Raw genomic sequence first — 17,581 nt, forward strand, 5'->3', positions numbered from 1 at the left:
GATCGTTTGCGGCGTCTCGATCGTTAATCCCGAAAAGTGTTGATTTCACAACGTTCGTCGTCTGGAAGAATTGCGGAAAACTCCCCGTATGGTGGTACATGTTGCCACCATTGGTAGTGCAGGTCGGCCAGTCATGTCTGTGATTGAACAAGGCGCAAACATGGGTTATAGATACGGTGTTGTTCATGAAGCGGCGGTGCGGTACTCCTTCAACAGTTAGTCGACTAATTCACCCCCCCCCCCCCCCCCCCCCCCCGGAGGCGGGACCGGAGCTAGCGTGTGTTCCCTTGCCGGAGCTAACAAGGCGGCCGTTGTGATCCCTTCTCTTCCATCCACGTGGGGGCACCACAAAATGGACATGATACACATCCATTGCTGGGGGTGTGTGACCGCTGTATGTGTGTTGTCACCCGGCTGCTTTATACATGCCCGGCAAGAATGAATCAACATGACATGCCAACTTGTATTGTGCCATGTTCGGACACGATGTTGTCACGATTGAAGGGGCATTGAGCACTGCGTCGACTACGATGTTGGAGAATTGCATTGAGGGCACAACCGCTATTGTATATGATTAGCTTAAATGCAACACTTTGCATAATGCTTCATCTATTATCTTACAGTGGGATTGGTAGGTGCATTATTTATGCTTGCAATTGATGGTCGTTGGGTTGTTCTTCACCATTCAGTTGACGACGTGTATTGCGTGTATTGCGTGTATCAGCCTCCTCTTCATCATTCAGTCGACATGAAACGTGTATTGCGTGTATTAGCTTCTCTTCATCATTCAGTCGACGACGTGTATTGCGTGTATTGCGTGTATTAGCTTCCTCTTGGCTATGCAATTGAGGGCGTAGATTGCGAGCATTGAGACGGCAAGAAGAATTAGAAGTACGTTGGTGGGGATGTATGGATCCACAACGGCAAGGTCGAGTGTTTGAAGTCTATAAAGGATGTTCGTGATTAATAAGAATTGTGCATGAAGATACGCCCATTGACCGCCAAAACGCGCACCTGCTGAGTGCTCATTTGGGAGTGTTTGTAATGTGGATCTGCCATCCAAGGGCTCCATATATATACGTATTGTTAAGAAGTCGTGTGATAATGCACAAAAAGGTAGTCTTGGCAAGAAATCTTTATTGTCTATTGCATTGTTGGATAAGGCTTATTGTTGATTGAGCAACGTGATCATCATGCACAAAAACGTGGGTGTGGCAAAGAGAGGTTTATTGACGATTGCATTTGTTGGATAAAGGCTTATTGTTGATTGAGCAATGTGATCCATGCACCAAATGTGGGTGTGGCAAAAGAGAGGTTTATTGACGATTGCATTGTTGGATAAGGCTTATTGTTGATTGAGCAATGTGATCCATGCACCAAATGTGGCTGTGGCAAAAAGAGGTTTATTGACGATTGCATTGTGAGATAAAGGCTTATGGTGATTGAGCAACGTGATCCATGCCAAATGTGGCTGTATAAAGAAGGCTTATTGTTGATTGAGCAACGTGATCATCATGCCGTGGCTGTGGCAAAGGGAGCTTTATTATCGATACAAAACAAAGCGAATTGAGGAACGTGAAACGTGGGTAGAAAGAACGTGGGGATGTGAATGAGGAACGTGAAACGTGGGGATGAGGAACGTGAAATGGTGAATGAGGAACGTGAGAATGGTGAATGAGGAACGTGAAACGTGGGGAATGAGGAAAGTGAGAATGGGGGAATAGGAAAAGGGAGGGAGAGGAGGGATGCATGAATGAAAATGTAACGAAGTAGCCATGTGATTGGTCATTGGAGAGAAGAGAGCTAGTAGTGATTCAACACAAAAGCGATGAGGAACGTGAGAAGAGTAATGGGTGAGAGAGAAGAGGAGGGATGGGCGTGTGAAAAAAGAGTTAGGGAGGCGGCATGATTGGTGAAAAGTGGGTTTAGCCAAATCAGGACTGCTAAGAGTCCAAATGGGGAAACTTACCTCTCGGTTTTAATATATAGATGGGCTCGGCTTGGTCCAGCTTGCCCAGCACCTTGTGTGTGAAAGTTTCGCGTTCAATGTCGCAAACAGCCCAAAAAATATTTTTTGGTCGTCGTCGTCGAAGAGGTCGACCGCCAGATCCAGTTTGGCTGGTGGCGACATTGCGGGAATCTGGGATCGGCAAGCTTGATCGTGAAACTTGCACCCAAGGTGCAGTTGACCAAGCCGAGCACATTGCTCTATTCAAAACCCACGTTTGATTGTAAAGTTCGGAGATACAGGCACCTTGATGTTTGTAAGCGTGATGCTATATGAGAAGTGGTCTTTGTTCATTGCCAAGTAGCTAGATCTTGGAGAGCAAAAGATGCAGAAGGACCTCTTTGGGTAACTCAGCTAAAAAGTCAGGACTTCAGGGACAATGCATGAAAGGTACGCAACCCTCACTTCGATGTCATACATTGGCAGCTAATAGCTACTTTTGTGCATTCCCAACCTTTGTGCATTCTATTGTAGGTGGACGATTCTCCTGCTCCAGACGTTCATTTCCATGATTAAAGTAGGTTGATCCGAGCTGATTTGGTTGAGTTACGCTCGCACAAGATTACATCGGTTGAGCTACATCGAGAGAGCGTGCTTTATGTCCAGAGTGATGTGATCTCTCTTTGACCGCAGCTCAGTCAAATCAGCTCGGATCAACCTACTTTAATCATGGAAATGAATGTCTAGAGCAGGGGCATCGTTCCCATGCAGTGGATCTCGCAACAATGATGATTGGATAAAAGTGGCCGTGCTTCGCCAATACATACTATTCCTAGATGATCCATAAAGTAATTATACGTTGACCCTTCCATTCATGCAAATGCAGCTGTGTTACACAACACGACCCTCTGCATCTTTTGCTCTGCCAAGGTCCACCTACTTGACAGTGAACAAAGACCATCGTCATATAGCATCACTTACAAACACAAAGAAAGTTGCCTGTATCTCCAAACTTTACAATGAAACGTGGGGTTTTTATTAGAGCAATGGGCTCGGCTTGGCCAACAGCACCTTGTGTGAAAGTTTCACGTTCAATGTGCGCAGCTTAGCCCAAAAAATATTTTTTGGTCGTCGTCGAAAAGAGGTTGAGCCATGTCTTCCGCGAATTCAATCAAATCGCCTGATAAGGAAACGAGCAATCTGAGTACACCACCTATATCTTATGCGAGAGCTGCTCGCGTTCAATCTGCTACCAATTCGAATCTTTGACCAGCAGCAGAAATGCGCCGGCCAAAACCTTTATTCAATGTGTGGAAAGTTGGTGGATCCCCTGCTTCGTGCCCGAGTTTGTTTTTTGACTTCACTTCTCATGAAAAACCGTTCAACACTTCTTCGTCACATAAGTGAAAGCTATCCCGATAACTGTGGTGCACGCCTGCACTCAGATCATTCACGCCGTATTGTTGAGCTATTCATTGATGATTCATCCTTGTACGAAAAAGCCTGCAAAAATGGTCTTCACTTCTCTGATGGTCCTCGTATCTTACCCACTCGGCCTTTATCGGAAAACGCTCACATCATCAACATTCGTCTCAGCAACCTGCCATTCACATCTAGGGAAAAACTAGCAGATGGTATTCGACAAGCACTCGCACCCTTTGGTAAGATTCTAGATCATGGTATTCTTCGTGACCAGGACTCCCACTTGTTTATGGGACATGGTTACGCAACATTAAACGTTTCAGCCTCACTCGATTTCCTCCCACTCACACACACGATTGCTTGGCCCAACTCCGCCGACTTCTTTTATGCAACATGGGCTGAAATGCCATTACATTGTCTACACTGTCATCGTTCCGATTACTCTATTTCATCCATGTCCTAGTCATCCAAGTCGCAATCGTCTTTGCTGGTCATGTAGTCAACCAACCCAGGCCATCGTGCAGCAAAATGTTCTTATCATCGCACCCCAACGCCAACCAACAACAAAGAACCACACGACTGCCACCATCGCCTCCATCGCCCACACTTTCTTCTGCCCCAGCCACGACTCTGATGTTTCAATGCATTCTGATGACCTTTCCAATCGTGAAGCTCACAACGACCAGCTTATTGTCGACTTTATCCCACCTCAGCTCAATACTGACTAACGCCAAACCTATCACTGGTCGCCAACGCAGACTACTTAACCGCCTGTTCCCTATTTCCGACGAAGCAAGAACCATTACTGAAACACTGACCAGCGTATCTTATGACAGACTTTATGCTACACTTCGCCACAAGGGGGAAAGCGTTCCCCTTTTCGTTCTCTTTTGCATCGGAAAGTGTCTCTTCTTCGAGTCACAATGATCCGTTTGATCTATTTTCTCTTCTCAGTTGGTCTTCTTTACTTTCACATTGCTGTATCATCTTTTGGGGTATCACTCCTCGACATACTCCCAATAAAAATCGAGGCAAATCAAGCCTCCCTATAACGAAAGAGGTTGAGCCCCGGATCCAGTTTGGCTGGTGGCGACATTGCGAAATCTGGGATTGGCAAGCGATCGTGAAACTGGCACCCAAGGTGCTGTTGGCCAAGCCGAGCCCATTGCTCTATTCAAAACCCCACGTTTCACATTGTAAAGTTTGGAGATACAGGCGTCTTTATGTTTTTACTATGCTGTAAGCGTAGTGATGCTATAAAAGTGGTCTTCGTTCAATGTCAAGTCGTGGGACATGTAGCAGAACAAAAGACGCAGAGGGACCTCTTTGTGTAAGTCAGCTACTTTGCATGACTAGAAGGATGGAAGGATGATACTGTATACTATTGACAATATCCCATACATTGCGAGCTAACAGCCATTTCCTCACGATCGGCAATGTTGCCCATTCTATGACAGTGGAACGATGCTCCTGCTTCAGACATTCATTTCCATGATTGGATTATGTTGATCCGAGTTGATTTGGCTGAGCTACGCTCATACAAAGGTTACTTCAGTTGAGCAACATAGAGCATGGTAGTTAGATGTGTGGATTGATGTAATCCCTCTTTTTTGGCTGTATCTCGGTCAAATAAACTCGGATCAACATAATGATCCGTCTGTGAATGGAATGTCTGAAACGGGCATCCACTGTCATAGAATGGGCAACGTGCCGATTATTGAAGGAGAAATGACTGATAGCGTGCAATATATAGACTATTGTGGATAGTCATAAAGTATAATCCATCAACCCTTCCAGTCATGCAGGATAGCTGTGTTACCCAAAGAGGTCCTTCTGCATCTTTGGCTCTGCCAGGGTCCACCTACTTGATAATGAACAAAGACAACTTCTCATATAGCATCACGCTTACAAACATAAAGGTGCCTGTATCTCCAAACTTTACAATGAAATGTGGGGGTTTTGAATAGAGCAATGTGCTCGGCTTGGCCAACTGCACCTTGTGTGAAAGTTTCACGTTCAATGTCGCAACTAGCCCAAAAAATATTTTTTGGTCGTCGTCGTCGAAGAGGTCGACCCCCAGATCCAGTTTGGCTGGTAGCGACATTGCGAAATCTGGGATTGGCCACGATGGACTTCATAGTTTGACACAAGATCGCTTTCACCCCGCCGAGCAACATGGTTCTATTAAAGACCCCGCGTTTCATTGTAAGGTTTAGAGATACAGGCACCTTTATGTTTTACATATGCTGTAAGCGTGATGCTATATGAAAAGAGGTCTTTGTTCATTGTCAATCGTCCTCACTCAATGCTAGAGCTATGGCCTACAGGCGTGCAGGGACATGTTTGTGTAACTGAGCTAGACTTGAAGGGTCGATCCTATTGGTGGAGATATGCATGATTGATCCTTGCCCTGCCTCCCTATAGTAAGGTCCGCCCATGATGGCCGTATCGAATGATTCTTTCTTATATAAGGATGCATGAGATAGTGTTAGCTGAGATCTGTCATAGATACGTAAGCATGGCTTGTTAATGTGCTTGTGGAATATCGTATAACAGCTCATTCTTTCTTGGAGGATGTAATGCATTAAGTTCACAATGAATACCAAGCTCTGTAACAAGCAAATGTTGGGCATCATCACTCTCAAATTAGTTATCTTTGCAATACAATCGTTAGAGGTTCGCCACTGCCTTTCGTATACTATCAGCATGTGTGCTAGAAAGCTTTAGCGAAGTCATAAAATGTTGTGGCAAAAGAACAAAAGCATCGCGATACGACGATGTCAATGATCCAACCTCGCTTTCCGACCTTCTATCTCTACTCCCTCTTCAAACCACAAACCAGCCAAGTGATCCACATCTTGCTCATATCAGATACCCCAAATATCATGTTCAATCCAATTTTCATTCAATGACAAAGTTGAAGATAGTATATAGTAGTGTGGGCGTCTATCAAGTAAATCTGGTAAAGGAACAGCATTGCAAATTGGAAAAGACACGGACGAATCACATAGAGGCCACAGAGATAATGGTGTCATTGCATTCTTGGTTGCTGCCGTCATAAACATCCTTTGACCATGATCCCAAATCCGTTGCTGCGTAGTTTGACTTGAGTATCCCAATGCCATCCATCCATAGCTGTACGACACCATTCGTCAAAGGTATAAGCCCTTTGTCAACTCCATCAAATCCATCATCATCCTTAGCCGTATCCACGGATCCTTCCTGCTGACGACGCGTCAAGTAACCAAAGCAACATCCCATGATTCACCATCACTTCACTTGATTGCATTCCTCCATCCATAACCATTGCAAATCCAATACGTTGGTTGAAAAGATCCATGTGATCGCTGCACGCTTCCTTCTCCATCTACCTGTGGGTCTATCTCTTTCTTGGCCAATTTCCATCCTTGCTCAACCAGGTAAGGAATTGCTTGTATTGCGGCGCACTTGATAGCTGACATGGCATCATCCATTGGTATCCGTATGTATCAAAGCAAGTTGCTGCACGTAAATGAAAATGCTTCTATACAGTGGCTATGTGCTGTTCATGTCAAAAAGGCTGCAAGACAGTGCTGCATGCAAAGAACGCTGTTCGAGACAATGAAATAAAGATCTTCATGATAGCAGCTGTTGCTGTAACGTTTGGTCGTGGGCAGTGGAGTGTGGAAAAGCGTGTGTCGTAGTAGAGTGACAAGGTTGTGAACGCTCTTTGACACAATGGAGTAAAGACCTTGCTAGTGGCAGCTGCTGTTACGATTGGTTGTGGCAGAGAAGGGCGCAAGAGACTCGTGTGTTGTAATAGAGTGACAAGAATGCTGTGTACACGCCATGGATTTGTCATTCAGTCAAAGGCTTTTGGATCAAGAGTGTTGTAGGATTGACATGATGGGTTGAAGCAGGACAATCGTTCGTAGGCGGTAGTTGTGCTTGAATGGGGCAACAGTTGAGAACGGGAGGAAGAGGGAAGAAGCGGTGAGTGGAAGAAGTGGAAAATTAAGTGAGTTGAACTGATGTTGAATGGTACTTCTTTGCTTGTGTGTTGTTCATTCAAATCCTATTGGATCAAGAAAGTTGGAGGATGGACATGATGAGCTGGAGCAGAACAATCGTTCATATGCATTGGATTGGGCAACAAAGGTGAATGGGAGGAATGGGCTGCTAGCTGGCAGTTTACAAATAACGTTGCAAAATGATCTTTGTGAAATTGGATGAACTTCTGTGTTTGAGCGTAACTCGACCAAATCCCCTCGGATCATGAAAGTTGAATGATGGCGACGATGGGTTGGAGCAGGTGAGTCGTTCACATGCTGTGGGATGCTCAACAGCTTCAAATGGGAGAAAAGGCTAGCAACAGAGGTTTTCAACGTGCGTTTTTTATTGAGGTACGACATCTTGAAACCGCTTTCAGGTACGAGATTGATTGAATGATCACCATGATGCACGTTTGGGTATACATTAGTGCCATGAACAAAGACCCGCATGCTGTGCTCTGCACTTTCATTGTCAAGAAGCATCATAAACTAACCAATCCTTCCAAACGAGACATCAAAACATAAGCTATAATGGGTATTTCAGCGAAAGCGATGGCGATAACAGTCAAGACTTTTCAGCTTAGAACAAACTTGTAACGTTTTTCATTGAATGCGTTTAAACATCTATTTACTCATTTTGCTAGATCCTTCTCTATCCTTATTGATCCTTGATCTCACCACAGTCGACAATCTCAATCTTGCCAGTAGGACGACCAGTTGGCGATCCATATTGTTCCAAAAGATCCAACACTTCGTTGCCCTCAGAGATTTGACCAAAGACAGTGTGGTTACCATCCAACCAAGGGGTCTTGTCAAAAGTGATGAAGAATTGGGAGCCATTGGTGTTCTGCAAGTAATACGTTGGTCACTCTTGTTATCCCCAGCATATATATTTTATCCTATACTTACAGGACCAGCATTAGCCATGGAGAGGACACCCTTGCCAGTGTGCTTCAAAGTGAAGTTCTCGCTAAACAAGAAATGACAAAGGTTAATGACCTTGATAATAGGTAACGACTTGATGAAACTTACTCGTTGAAGGTACGACCATAGATGGATTCACCACCACGACCATCACCAAGGGTGAAATCTGATCACATGCATCATCAACAAAACAATGAAATCAAACCTGACTTTTTGTTCAATTACATACCACCACCTTGAGCCATAAAACCAGGAATGATACGATGGCTACGATAGAAAGAATGAATGAATCAACTGACACAAGCGCGCGTGTGTTTGGATCACATACAAGTAGCTGTTCTTGAAATGGAGAGGCTTGCCGGCTTGACCAACACCCTTCTCACCAGTGCACAAAGCACGGAAGTTCTCGGCAGTCTTGGGGACAGTGTCGTTGAAAAGCTTTTTGGCGGCAATGAGCAAAAACAGAGAGAGAGAAAATGTGTGTGTCAATGAACGCGTAAAATGACAATGGGGGGTTAACCACTATTGAAGCAATTCGAGTACCTTGAAGACCATACGGCCACTTGGTTTGCCGTTGACGGCGACATCGAAAAAGACCTTTGGGAGATTCTTGGAAGCCATGTTGGGTTGTGGGAAAAGATATAAACACACACGAGCTAGCAACAGTCCCCCGAGATTGACAGCAGCGGGGAATTCTTGACAATGTGACACGAGATGGATGATGGCATTAGTGAAAATGAAAATAGCTTGTATTTGTTGATGAAGATTGAAGGCTATGTGGAATGAATGGGAAGGAAAATAATCAATGGAGGAGCAAGTCTATACAAGATGGCAGAAAAAAACGAGAGAGAGATGATTATTGATCCTGCTTGTACATATGGAATTGATTGGCCATCGTAGACACAGGTGATGGATACAATGCTGCCGCTGCTGCCGCTGCCGCTGCACTACCATCTTGTTGGATAGTGACGCTTTGCTGAAACCTATATACATGTTAATGACATTTGGAGCAAGAGCTCATTGACATTGCATGCTTACTTGCGCAGCTCTTCATTTTCTTGCATTAATCTTTCCATTTCTGCTAGAATGGACATTTGAGTCCTTTTCAGGTGCTGAATGTGCTGTACCGCTATAGGAAAAAAATAGAAAAAGTTAGGAGATGGTATCCTTGTATCCACATCTACTGCTTACTTCGATGCAATAAAGTCACCTTGCTCATCTTTTTGTTGAGACAAGCAGGCAGCTGGTTCCTTAGCTCCTCGAACCCATCCTTGATTTGTGCACGCCGTTTCTGCTCGGATTGAATGTGGATTTGCCTCCTAATCTCCAAAGAAGAGATACTACAGTAGCAGCAGAACATAAACACTACATTTAAAACATATACGGATGGTTATAATGGCCTTTTTTTTACCTCTTTGATCGACGACGCTGCTTTTTTTCAGCGTCATCATCTTTGGAAAAGAGATACGCGATCTCTTCAGCTGGTGTTGGCATGGGAGATGGCCACATGTCTATAGTTTCGAAGCATGTCAGTGGAAGAGCCCTGCTTGCAGGATCCATTTTCCCATAATGTGATCATTTACCTGAATTATTACTGTTTGTACTTTCTTTCACGGCGTCCATTTTTGATTAACACTTGTGATTGCAGACGACGCACTCACACGGTATACAGCGATACTGGATTTGAATTAAAAGAGAATAAGGCAGATAATGATCTCTGGAGACTTGTATGTTATATAGTAAAAGTACCAGAAGGGGAATGGGGGCAAAAGGGAGAAGGTGGATGTCAAACAACAAAAGATAGGAGATGTACACCTTCTATTTCAGCAAAAAGAGCTTTAAACGACTAATGGTGATATCCATTGCAGAAGGAATCGATACTACAGATACCTCGTAAAAGCAAACTCGCTTTCACTATCGAAGAAATTACGTATGATGTTATACGTAAGTAAGCGTGTGACGAGGTAGGGATGTTTCACAATCATGAAAGGTGCTCCCTCTTAGGGGTAAAGGAGAAAGATAAAAGTCCATTTGTACACCGCTTTTGCACTCATCATTAGCAGGACCCTGCAAGTGAGAAGTTCTCATTGATCAGCAGGCCCTGTTCTCTCACACTCCATGATGAAAAACCAACAATTCTATACATGTATTTTGTGCAACAGAAGAAACACATGAAATATAAAAGAAATCTAGTATACACAATTGCCTTTGCCTCCTTCTCCTCCTCATGATTTCCATAAGCCACGGATCTTGTGATGCACAGGATATCCAAAAGTCTCCATTTCTTCTAATGCCATATGGAACCGGGGATCCCGAGCAGCCGCTAATTTGTGTGCAAGATTCTCATAACATTCTTGTGGTGGGACAACGCCATAGCCCTTCATTTCCTCAAGATACGAAAAGGCGCCTTCATAATCCTTTTGTGTACATTCGAGAGCGATCATCTTGACATAGGTTTGGATATCTGGTGTGACACCGGCTTTTTTCATCTCCTCAATGACAACATTGCCCATACCCTTGGTACGAGTTCTCACGCATGCTTCAAGAACGTTGTTGTATGTATCAATATCAGGAGAGACACCAAGATGCTTGGCTTCACGGTATGTAGCAACGGTACGTTCAAGATCAGCTGCTTCGGCACAGAGTCCCAAGATGGCATTGAAAGCAGTGACATCCACCTTACGTCCTTCCTTGCGTAACTCCTCAAGTACATAGTATGCATTATCAATAGCACGCACACCACCTGATCTGAGACGTTCCTGAATCAAAAGAGTCGTCCGTGAAGTTGGTGTAACACCTGAGACACGCATGATATCCAGCACGTTGAATGCACTCTTGAGATCCTTCTTTTGAACAAATGCTTCCATCAAGGGTGTGAAGTAGTGTTCCTTGTAGGGGTATCCACTCGTAGATAGTTGTCGAATCACCTTGGTAGCCAACTTTGCATCGCCTGCACGAGCAGCCACGCCAAGGACGTGCAAACAAGTGCCTTCATCAGGTCGCATATTAAGAGTTGTCACAGACTTGTCCCAGCAATAGGCCACCATCTCGTACTATATAACGTATACTATAAGTATATATACCTCTCCTTCCTTCAATGTTACCACCTCCTTACCTTGTTATTCCATGAAGTTGCACGCATCACATCGAGGTATATCCTAGGGTTGCTTTCAACAGCCACACCTGATGCCTCTGCCTCCTGCAACAATTTGAAAGCCATTTCAGGATCCTGCCACCTCAAACATGCACCAATAAGAATGACATAGCAAGCTTCATTGGGCGCAACACCGGATTGCTTCATCGTCTCGAGTAAATCCACAGCATGTTCCAATTGCTGATCATTGCATAATCCTTGCATCCAATGTGCATACGTGGTGACAGTAGGCTCGACATTCTCTTGCTTCATAGCATCAATGATCTTGCTCTGGTGTTCAGTAGCACCACGTGCAGCAAATCCTTCCATGAGCGTGTTGTAGCTGTCGAGAGCAGGCTTAATTCCATCCGCTTGCATCTGTTTGAGCGTCTTCAACAAGCCCTGTGTATCGCGTGCTCGTGCATGGGCCACCAAGAGTGCATTGTACGTGTTGAGATCGAACTTGAGATTGGCTGCCTTGATTTCCTTGGTGATCGCAAGCACTTGTTTCAACAATCGCTGTCCATTCATATTGATCCGCAAGCGAGTAGCAAGGCGCTGGTTGTAAGCAGCCAATGGTGCTGTCGGATGGTTGTACGTGATAATATTGGGTGCTGCATTGCCAGTGTCGGCTCCAAGACCAGTACCAGTCGATGTTGCATTGAAGCCTATACACCCAGAGTTGAGCCTATATATACATACACCAAAGCCATCGCATGGAGCGAATACTTACGACGAGGCTGAACCAATGCCGTACGAGGAAGAGTGCGAGTAAGCCTGGTGAATCGAAACATGACAGCCAGCGGGAATTGGAAGGAACAACAAACTCGGACAAAGCTGGGGCCTGGCATTGCTCTACTACAAAGCCACCATTTAGCCAATGATGCGTCGTCAAATTAAACAGTGATTGACAACATTCTTCTGATACCATGACATGGTCCCCCTGCCTTTTTATGAATGAAAAGATTATTCCACCAATTGATTATCCACCTTGTATCCTTCCTTACACCAATGATGATTGAATTACAGAGTTTACCAGTGTGCTTTACGTTAAACGATCAAGCCTTTGACTATGGCAAATCTACATTGGACATTGTGTTGACAAGTGATTCTCGTAAAGTGATCCAGGTGGGTGGTTTCATACTTTTCGATCATAAAACATAGAATGCATTGCATATGAAGTTACCAAAATAAAGTGTATGGAGAAAGATGGGGTATAGTAGTGCGCGCATCATCGGATGAATCGATGATCAAGTAAACCAATGATATGTCCTTTGCATCAAAAGTCCGGAAATGATCGAGGTATATGTTGAACGAAACGGGTGACTCTATCACGATGAATCACGATGACGAGAGAGGGGGCCAGGATGAATGGGATATACGTGAGAGGAAATTATCTCCACAAAAGGCCAAGACAACGGAGTATACAACCCACCCCAAGCAAACGATAGAGGACCAAAGATAAGGAAAATGGCATGTTTTTCGTTATATTGGATCAAAATGAGTGTGGGATAGGTGCTGCACAATGTCTAATGGGGACAAGCCTACCACCCCCCACACAATGGGAAATGACCCGACTGTCGGCTTTCGGAAAGCAATCGGCACGCGTTCCTTTTTTGTAGTGGGCAAGGAGACACCCACCTTATTACCGCGCACATACAGCAACCAAAGAAAGGGATATCAATAAGGGACCAATATCTTATGTAAACCGGTCTCGCAACCACATGACGCAATGATCGTATGATAAATGTTGTGCATGCAAGTCGTGTGTGCTAGTATTTGCGCTGAATTCGCTTGGTGCAACAACCCCATGGTTTCATATTGTGTCCAATTCCTGCCAACCACAGAGCACCGATCATCTGCGTGCTTTCCTGGATCACACACACAATACCATAACACAGAGGGAGAAAGCCTGTATTAAAAATAACACAACTTGAAGCATGGCTGGATATAAAAAGAACGGATAGAGTTCTGGGGATGGGTACACAAAAAGTGAAAGTGAGCCCGCCGAGTTAAAAATTGTGTGTGTACATGTGCATGTGTGTGTGTGTGGCATAATTATAATTCACTCAGAAATGAAACATCATGAAGATCACAGACGCGAGCAAGATGGGGCTGTACAATAACGCGCGTGCATGTGAGTGTGGCGCGCTTACATACTATAATGTACGATTTGGGGGTTATTCTTTCGTTTTGCACATCTTGCAAAATCGGCAGGCAAGCTATGGCGATCCTACATAGGATGCATGTAATGTCATTGGTTGACAACTTTGGTTCGCATCATCTCATCATTCGTTTCCTCGTTTCCTCTCTTTTCGTTGTGATCGTCGGCAAAAAGGCAGCATGTGGTTTCTGCATGTACTCATACACCGACAATCCAAAGCTCATTTTTTTCACCCCACCATCACAATCACACACCGACACGTCTGTCATACTCCTCTTATCTACTTGAAAAGTACATTTCTACCCAAATGAAGCTTATAGGCAGCGGGAGTAAAAAGTCGCCATTCTTCGTTGTTGCTTTTACTTTGTTGTGTTACTTTAAACTCTCCACACCCAGGTTTATGATACAAAGAATGCAACATTTACATGTCTCTTTGTTCCATGGCAACGCTCTTTGTTCCATAGCAACGCTCTTTGTTCCATGGCAACGCCCATTCATCATCAATAACAAGGTGGCACACGTATCAATTTTGCAGAGGTGATAGGGAAAAAGGAAAAAAGGGTTATCAGCACCACCAACCGCGTGAGGATGTGTGAGCTTGCATAATTCAGATGACATGATTAATAATAGCGAAAGAAGGGTACAGTAGTTTTGAGCTTTATTGTAATGATGGGGGTATGGGAAACGGCCCTTTTCAAGTCCTCTCCTTTGTACTGCGCGATCTGACATTGGTTACACGAACGTTGAAGTGGGGGATGATTCTTTCAAATTTCCTTTTAAAATATGGGGGGCATCGGCGGCCCATGTATGGCAATGACATCCCATCGTGTGTCACCCTATTTCGGCAAGTTACCATTTTGTATGTCGACCAACAAGCAAAGGGATTTATTCGATGAGCAAGTGAAAGGAGCAAATTTCTATGTACATACTGATACATGGGGGAAAGGTGATATGTATAATATATGGTAGAGGATACTGTGCATATAAATATAAAGAGGGAGCATGATATTGTGTGTGTGTGCATAATGCGTGTGTATAGTGTGCGTGTGTGTGATTGTGACAATGCGATGAGGAAAATGTTGTGTGTATGTTGTTTGTTGGGTGTGCTATCTTGTTTAGCAACGGGTACCGCAGCCATTTTCAACTCGTAAATGGCGGTTGAGCGCATCCATTCTTGCAAATGATTTGCTACAAGCAGGGCAAGTGAATGGCTTAATACCCCAGTGCAGCTTTTCATGTCGATTACGATCATGTTGGCGGGCAAATCGGCGACCACATTGACCACAAGGGAAAGGTCGCTCCGAAGTGTGTGTACGCATATGCGATGTGAGGTTGTATGCACGTGTAAATGACTTGCCACAGCCTGGATGTTGACATACAAATGATCCTTGGTTACGACGATCGCTACTACTACGACGTACACGAGATGGTGGTGAAGACATATCATTGTTGCCATTGAAACGAGGTGGTTCAGAAACCCGCCGGGGGCGTCTTGATGATGATGATGTAGATGATGGTACAACAGGTGCTGCTAATGCTGTGCTATTGGTATTTGCTGATGTGAATGCCGTGCTGATATGAGTGGGTTGAGGAGAAGATGTAATAGTAGTGGCGGCAGTGGTGGCTGCAACAGCAGCGAAATCTGTAACATTCAAATCATTGAAACAAGGATCTGAGTGCACAGAGGATGCATCAAAATACAAGTCGGGGGAAGAGCCACGGTTGGGTGTCCAGCACAACCAATCTTGTTGAGGAGTCAATGTTTGCAGCTGAGCATTGTGTTGGTCAATGAATTGATCAACCATCCACAAATCAGTGCGTGGAGGTTTAACAGGCGTAGGTTCAGTAATTGAAATACAAGGCTGAATCTCCAAGCTCAAACGATGTTGTTGCTGCGGCTGTTGTTGTGTGGTATCTTGCATTGGGAAATAACCAAGCTCTGGTGCTGGTGCATTGCTTGTGGTCAACAATGGCTCCACAAGAGGAGCTGCAGAAGACATTGGGGAATAGAATGCATCACCATAAGGAGAACCAACAGGGCTTGGGTAAGTTGGCATATGGTCAAGAGAATGATAAGGAGATACGGCGGCGGACATCATAGAGTGCTGATGCTGCTCGCTAAGTGGAGGAGATGATACCATCATGCCATTGGCAGCAAGCCATGCATCTTCTGTAGATGAAGGGTGTAGAGCGATTTGGACAGCTTCTTGGTTCATAATGAAGAAAAATGGAGAAAAGATATAATTGTGATGTTGATGCAAGTACTGAAGCAACGAGAAGGTTTACAAGAAGGACCCATTTTATATGTCTCGGTTGTGAACAGATGACTCGGGTTGAATTGGGGGGCAACAACGATTGCTGTTGGGGGGTTTTTTGGAAGCGAGAGACAGGATACACAGTGCGTGAAAGAGGAGAGGATATTTTTAGCTCAAAGCTGAAGCACTTAGGCGTTACACAGACGTGCTGTCTTTATCCATGTGATGCATCGTGTCCCTCAAACGTCATTCATTTGCTTGAACCTCACACATCCTTCACACTGGGAGACATATTCACACTCGTACACACACAAACATCACATCTAAAAATAACGAATGCGCCCAGCACCATCAAATAAACTTTTCGCTTCCTTCGTTTACCGTTGTCTAATGATCTAATTCATGAACCGGTGCGCTTTTTTTTAGTTGTGATCGCTACACAGCAACATCGCAATACAATAATTGCCCGCCTTTAATCATGCTAGGCGATCCTGCACGACCATAAGCCTCTTTGTATTGCATATTGTCGGGGCGAAATCCTTTTGCAAATGATGCCATTCTGCATCCAAACATCAATTTACCTGATTATGCAATAAACTTTGCCAAAGGGGTCGCGGCTAATGAGGAGAACAATCCCAATCTCTATGTACTAGAAAAGTTGGCACGATATCAGGAGAAGCTATCTTCACCATGCTTAGGTGATGTATGTACACAAATGGGGGTTGTTATCGAGGGTCGCCAAGGTGTAGTACATTTGAATCAAGATGAGCCACTGCAGCCGCATAACAAAAGTTTTGTGGCTCCTACGATGATTCGCAATTGTATAGCGATGTTCTAATTGGATATCACAATATGGGTTAGCATACCTTGTTCAGAAGCGGTGTGATTCAATGTTGTCAATCAATCATCCGCTGAATGCACTGTGTGATGCAAAATTCATTCTCATCCAACAGCCATCGTGAAACAGAAATAGCAAGATCGTGTCCTCTCATCGCAACGGGAATTTTGACTTTGTCAATGTGATGACGATAATGGTAGCGAAGGGTAAATGGACAATCATTATGCAAAACAAAAATGCAACAGCAGCGGGATCGGTACTATATAGGACCGAGTGCTTGCAGATCAGCATACCTCCTCTTTCGTAATAATCCTTGGTGTATCATCTGCTACTTACCCCTTTGGTATTTCCCTCATTGCTCTTCTTTTTGCTTGTATTGCATTCGTGATTACCTTAAACGAGACCACCATAATTAAAGGAACACCCTTACAGAAATAGGAATACAAAACGTCGTATGCATGAACCCTGAGGTAAAAGCATAGAGTCCTTTGCCATCACTCAAATACAAGAAGCGGAGGTCATCATGACCCCAACAGTCCAATGTGCTCGTTCTGATGACCCACCAACGCGTTCATTCATCCTTTTCAAGCCAGCTGGTGACACTGTTGCACAAGCTTAAAGAGTGCATGCACTTCTCTTTTCGTTTATTTGTAATCGAAGATGGTAGTCGACACAAGTCGCATTCAAGCAAGGTGGTATAATTCTGGTTGAGGATCAAAGCCGAATGAAAAGCCATCGTGATTTGCGTATAGTGTCGTTGTTGCAATTATCAACCCCACAAGGATATGCAACATTATCCTTCGTCTTGATGTGCTAGTAGTAATGTTATTTGCTCAGCAGCACAGGGGTTAATCCCGATTACTTTA

The 17,581-nt window shown here is 44.3% G+C and overlaps 5 protein-coding genes across 5 annotated transcripts; all 5 read right to left on the bottom strand.

Moving 5' to 3' along the window:
• Positions 1-644: 644 nt before the first annotated feature.
• O0I10_006566 (uncharacterized protein) lies at positions 645-1,029 on the bottom strand (the record flags this gene model as incomplete). Its single annotated transcript, XM_058486593.1, has 2 exons — positions 645-944; positions 1,015-1,029. The coding sequence occupies 2 exons, from the start codon at positions 1,027-1,029 to the stop codon at positions 645-647; spliced, it is 315 nt and encodes a 104-aa protein (XP_058342664.1).
• Positions 1,030-8,059: 7,030 nt separating this feature from the next.
• O0I10_006567 (peptidyl-prolyl cis-trans isomerase cyp5) lies at positions 8,060-8,946 on the bottom strand (the record flags this gene model as incomplete). The annotated part of the gene is made up of 6 exons (XM_058486594.1): positions 8,060-8,248; positions 8,311-8,371; positions 8,434-8,491; positions 8,555-8,592; positions 8,654-8,763; positions 8,869-8,946. 6 exons carry the CDS (start codon positions 8,944-8,946, stop codon positions 8,060-8,062), a joined length of 534 nt encoding a protein of 177 aa, XP_058342665.1.
• Positions 8,947-9,181: 235 nt separating this feature from the next.
• Positions 9,182-9,885, bottom strand: O0I10_006568 (uncharacterized protein; the record flags this gene model as incomplete). The annotated part of the gene is made up of 4 exons (XM_058486595.1): positions 9,182-9,308; positions 9,364-9,454; positions 9,517-9,665; positions 9,737-9,885. 4 exons carry the CDS (start codon positions 9,883-9,885, stop codon positions 9,182-9,184), a joined length of 516 nt encoding a protein of 171 aa, XP_058342666.1.
• Positions 9,886-10,550: 665 nt separating this feature from the next.
• On the bottom strand, positions 10,551-12,252 carry O0I10_006569 (uncharacterized protein; the record flags this gene model as incomplete). Its single annotated transcript, XM_058486596.1, has 3 exons — positions 10,551-11,378; positions 11,441-12,126; positions 12,192-12,252. The coding sequence occupies 3 exons, from the start codon at positions 12,250-12,252 to the stop codon at positions 10,551-10,553; spliced, it is 1,575 nt and encodes a 524-aa protein (XP_058342667.1).
• Positions 12,253-14,737: 2,485 nt separating this feature from the next.
• Positions 14,738-15,838, bottom strand: O0I10_006570 (uncharacterized protein; the record flags this gene model as incomplete). Its single annotated transcript, XM_058486597.1, has 1 exon — positions 14,738-15,838. The coding sequence occupies one exon, from the start codon at positions 15,836-15,838 to the stop codon at positions 14,738-14,740; it is 1,101 nt and encodes a 366-aa protein (XP_058342668.1).
• Between the last annotated feature and the right edge of the window lie 1,743 nt (positions 15,839-17,581).

The sequence above is a fragment of the Lichtheimia ornata genome (genome assembly GCF_029851405.1).
Source record: "Lichtheimia ornata isolate CBS 291.66 chromosome Unknown scaffold00029, whole genome shotgun sequence".
Taxonomy (NCBI): Eukaryota; Fungi; Mucoromycota; class Mucoromycetes; order Mucorales; family Lichtheimiaceae; genus Lichtheimia; species Lichtheimia ornata.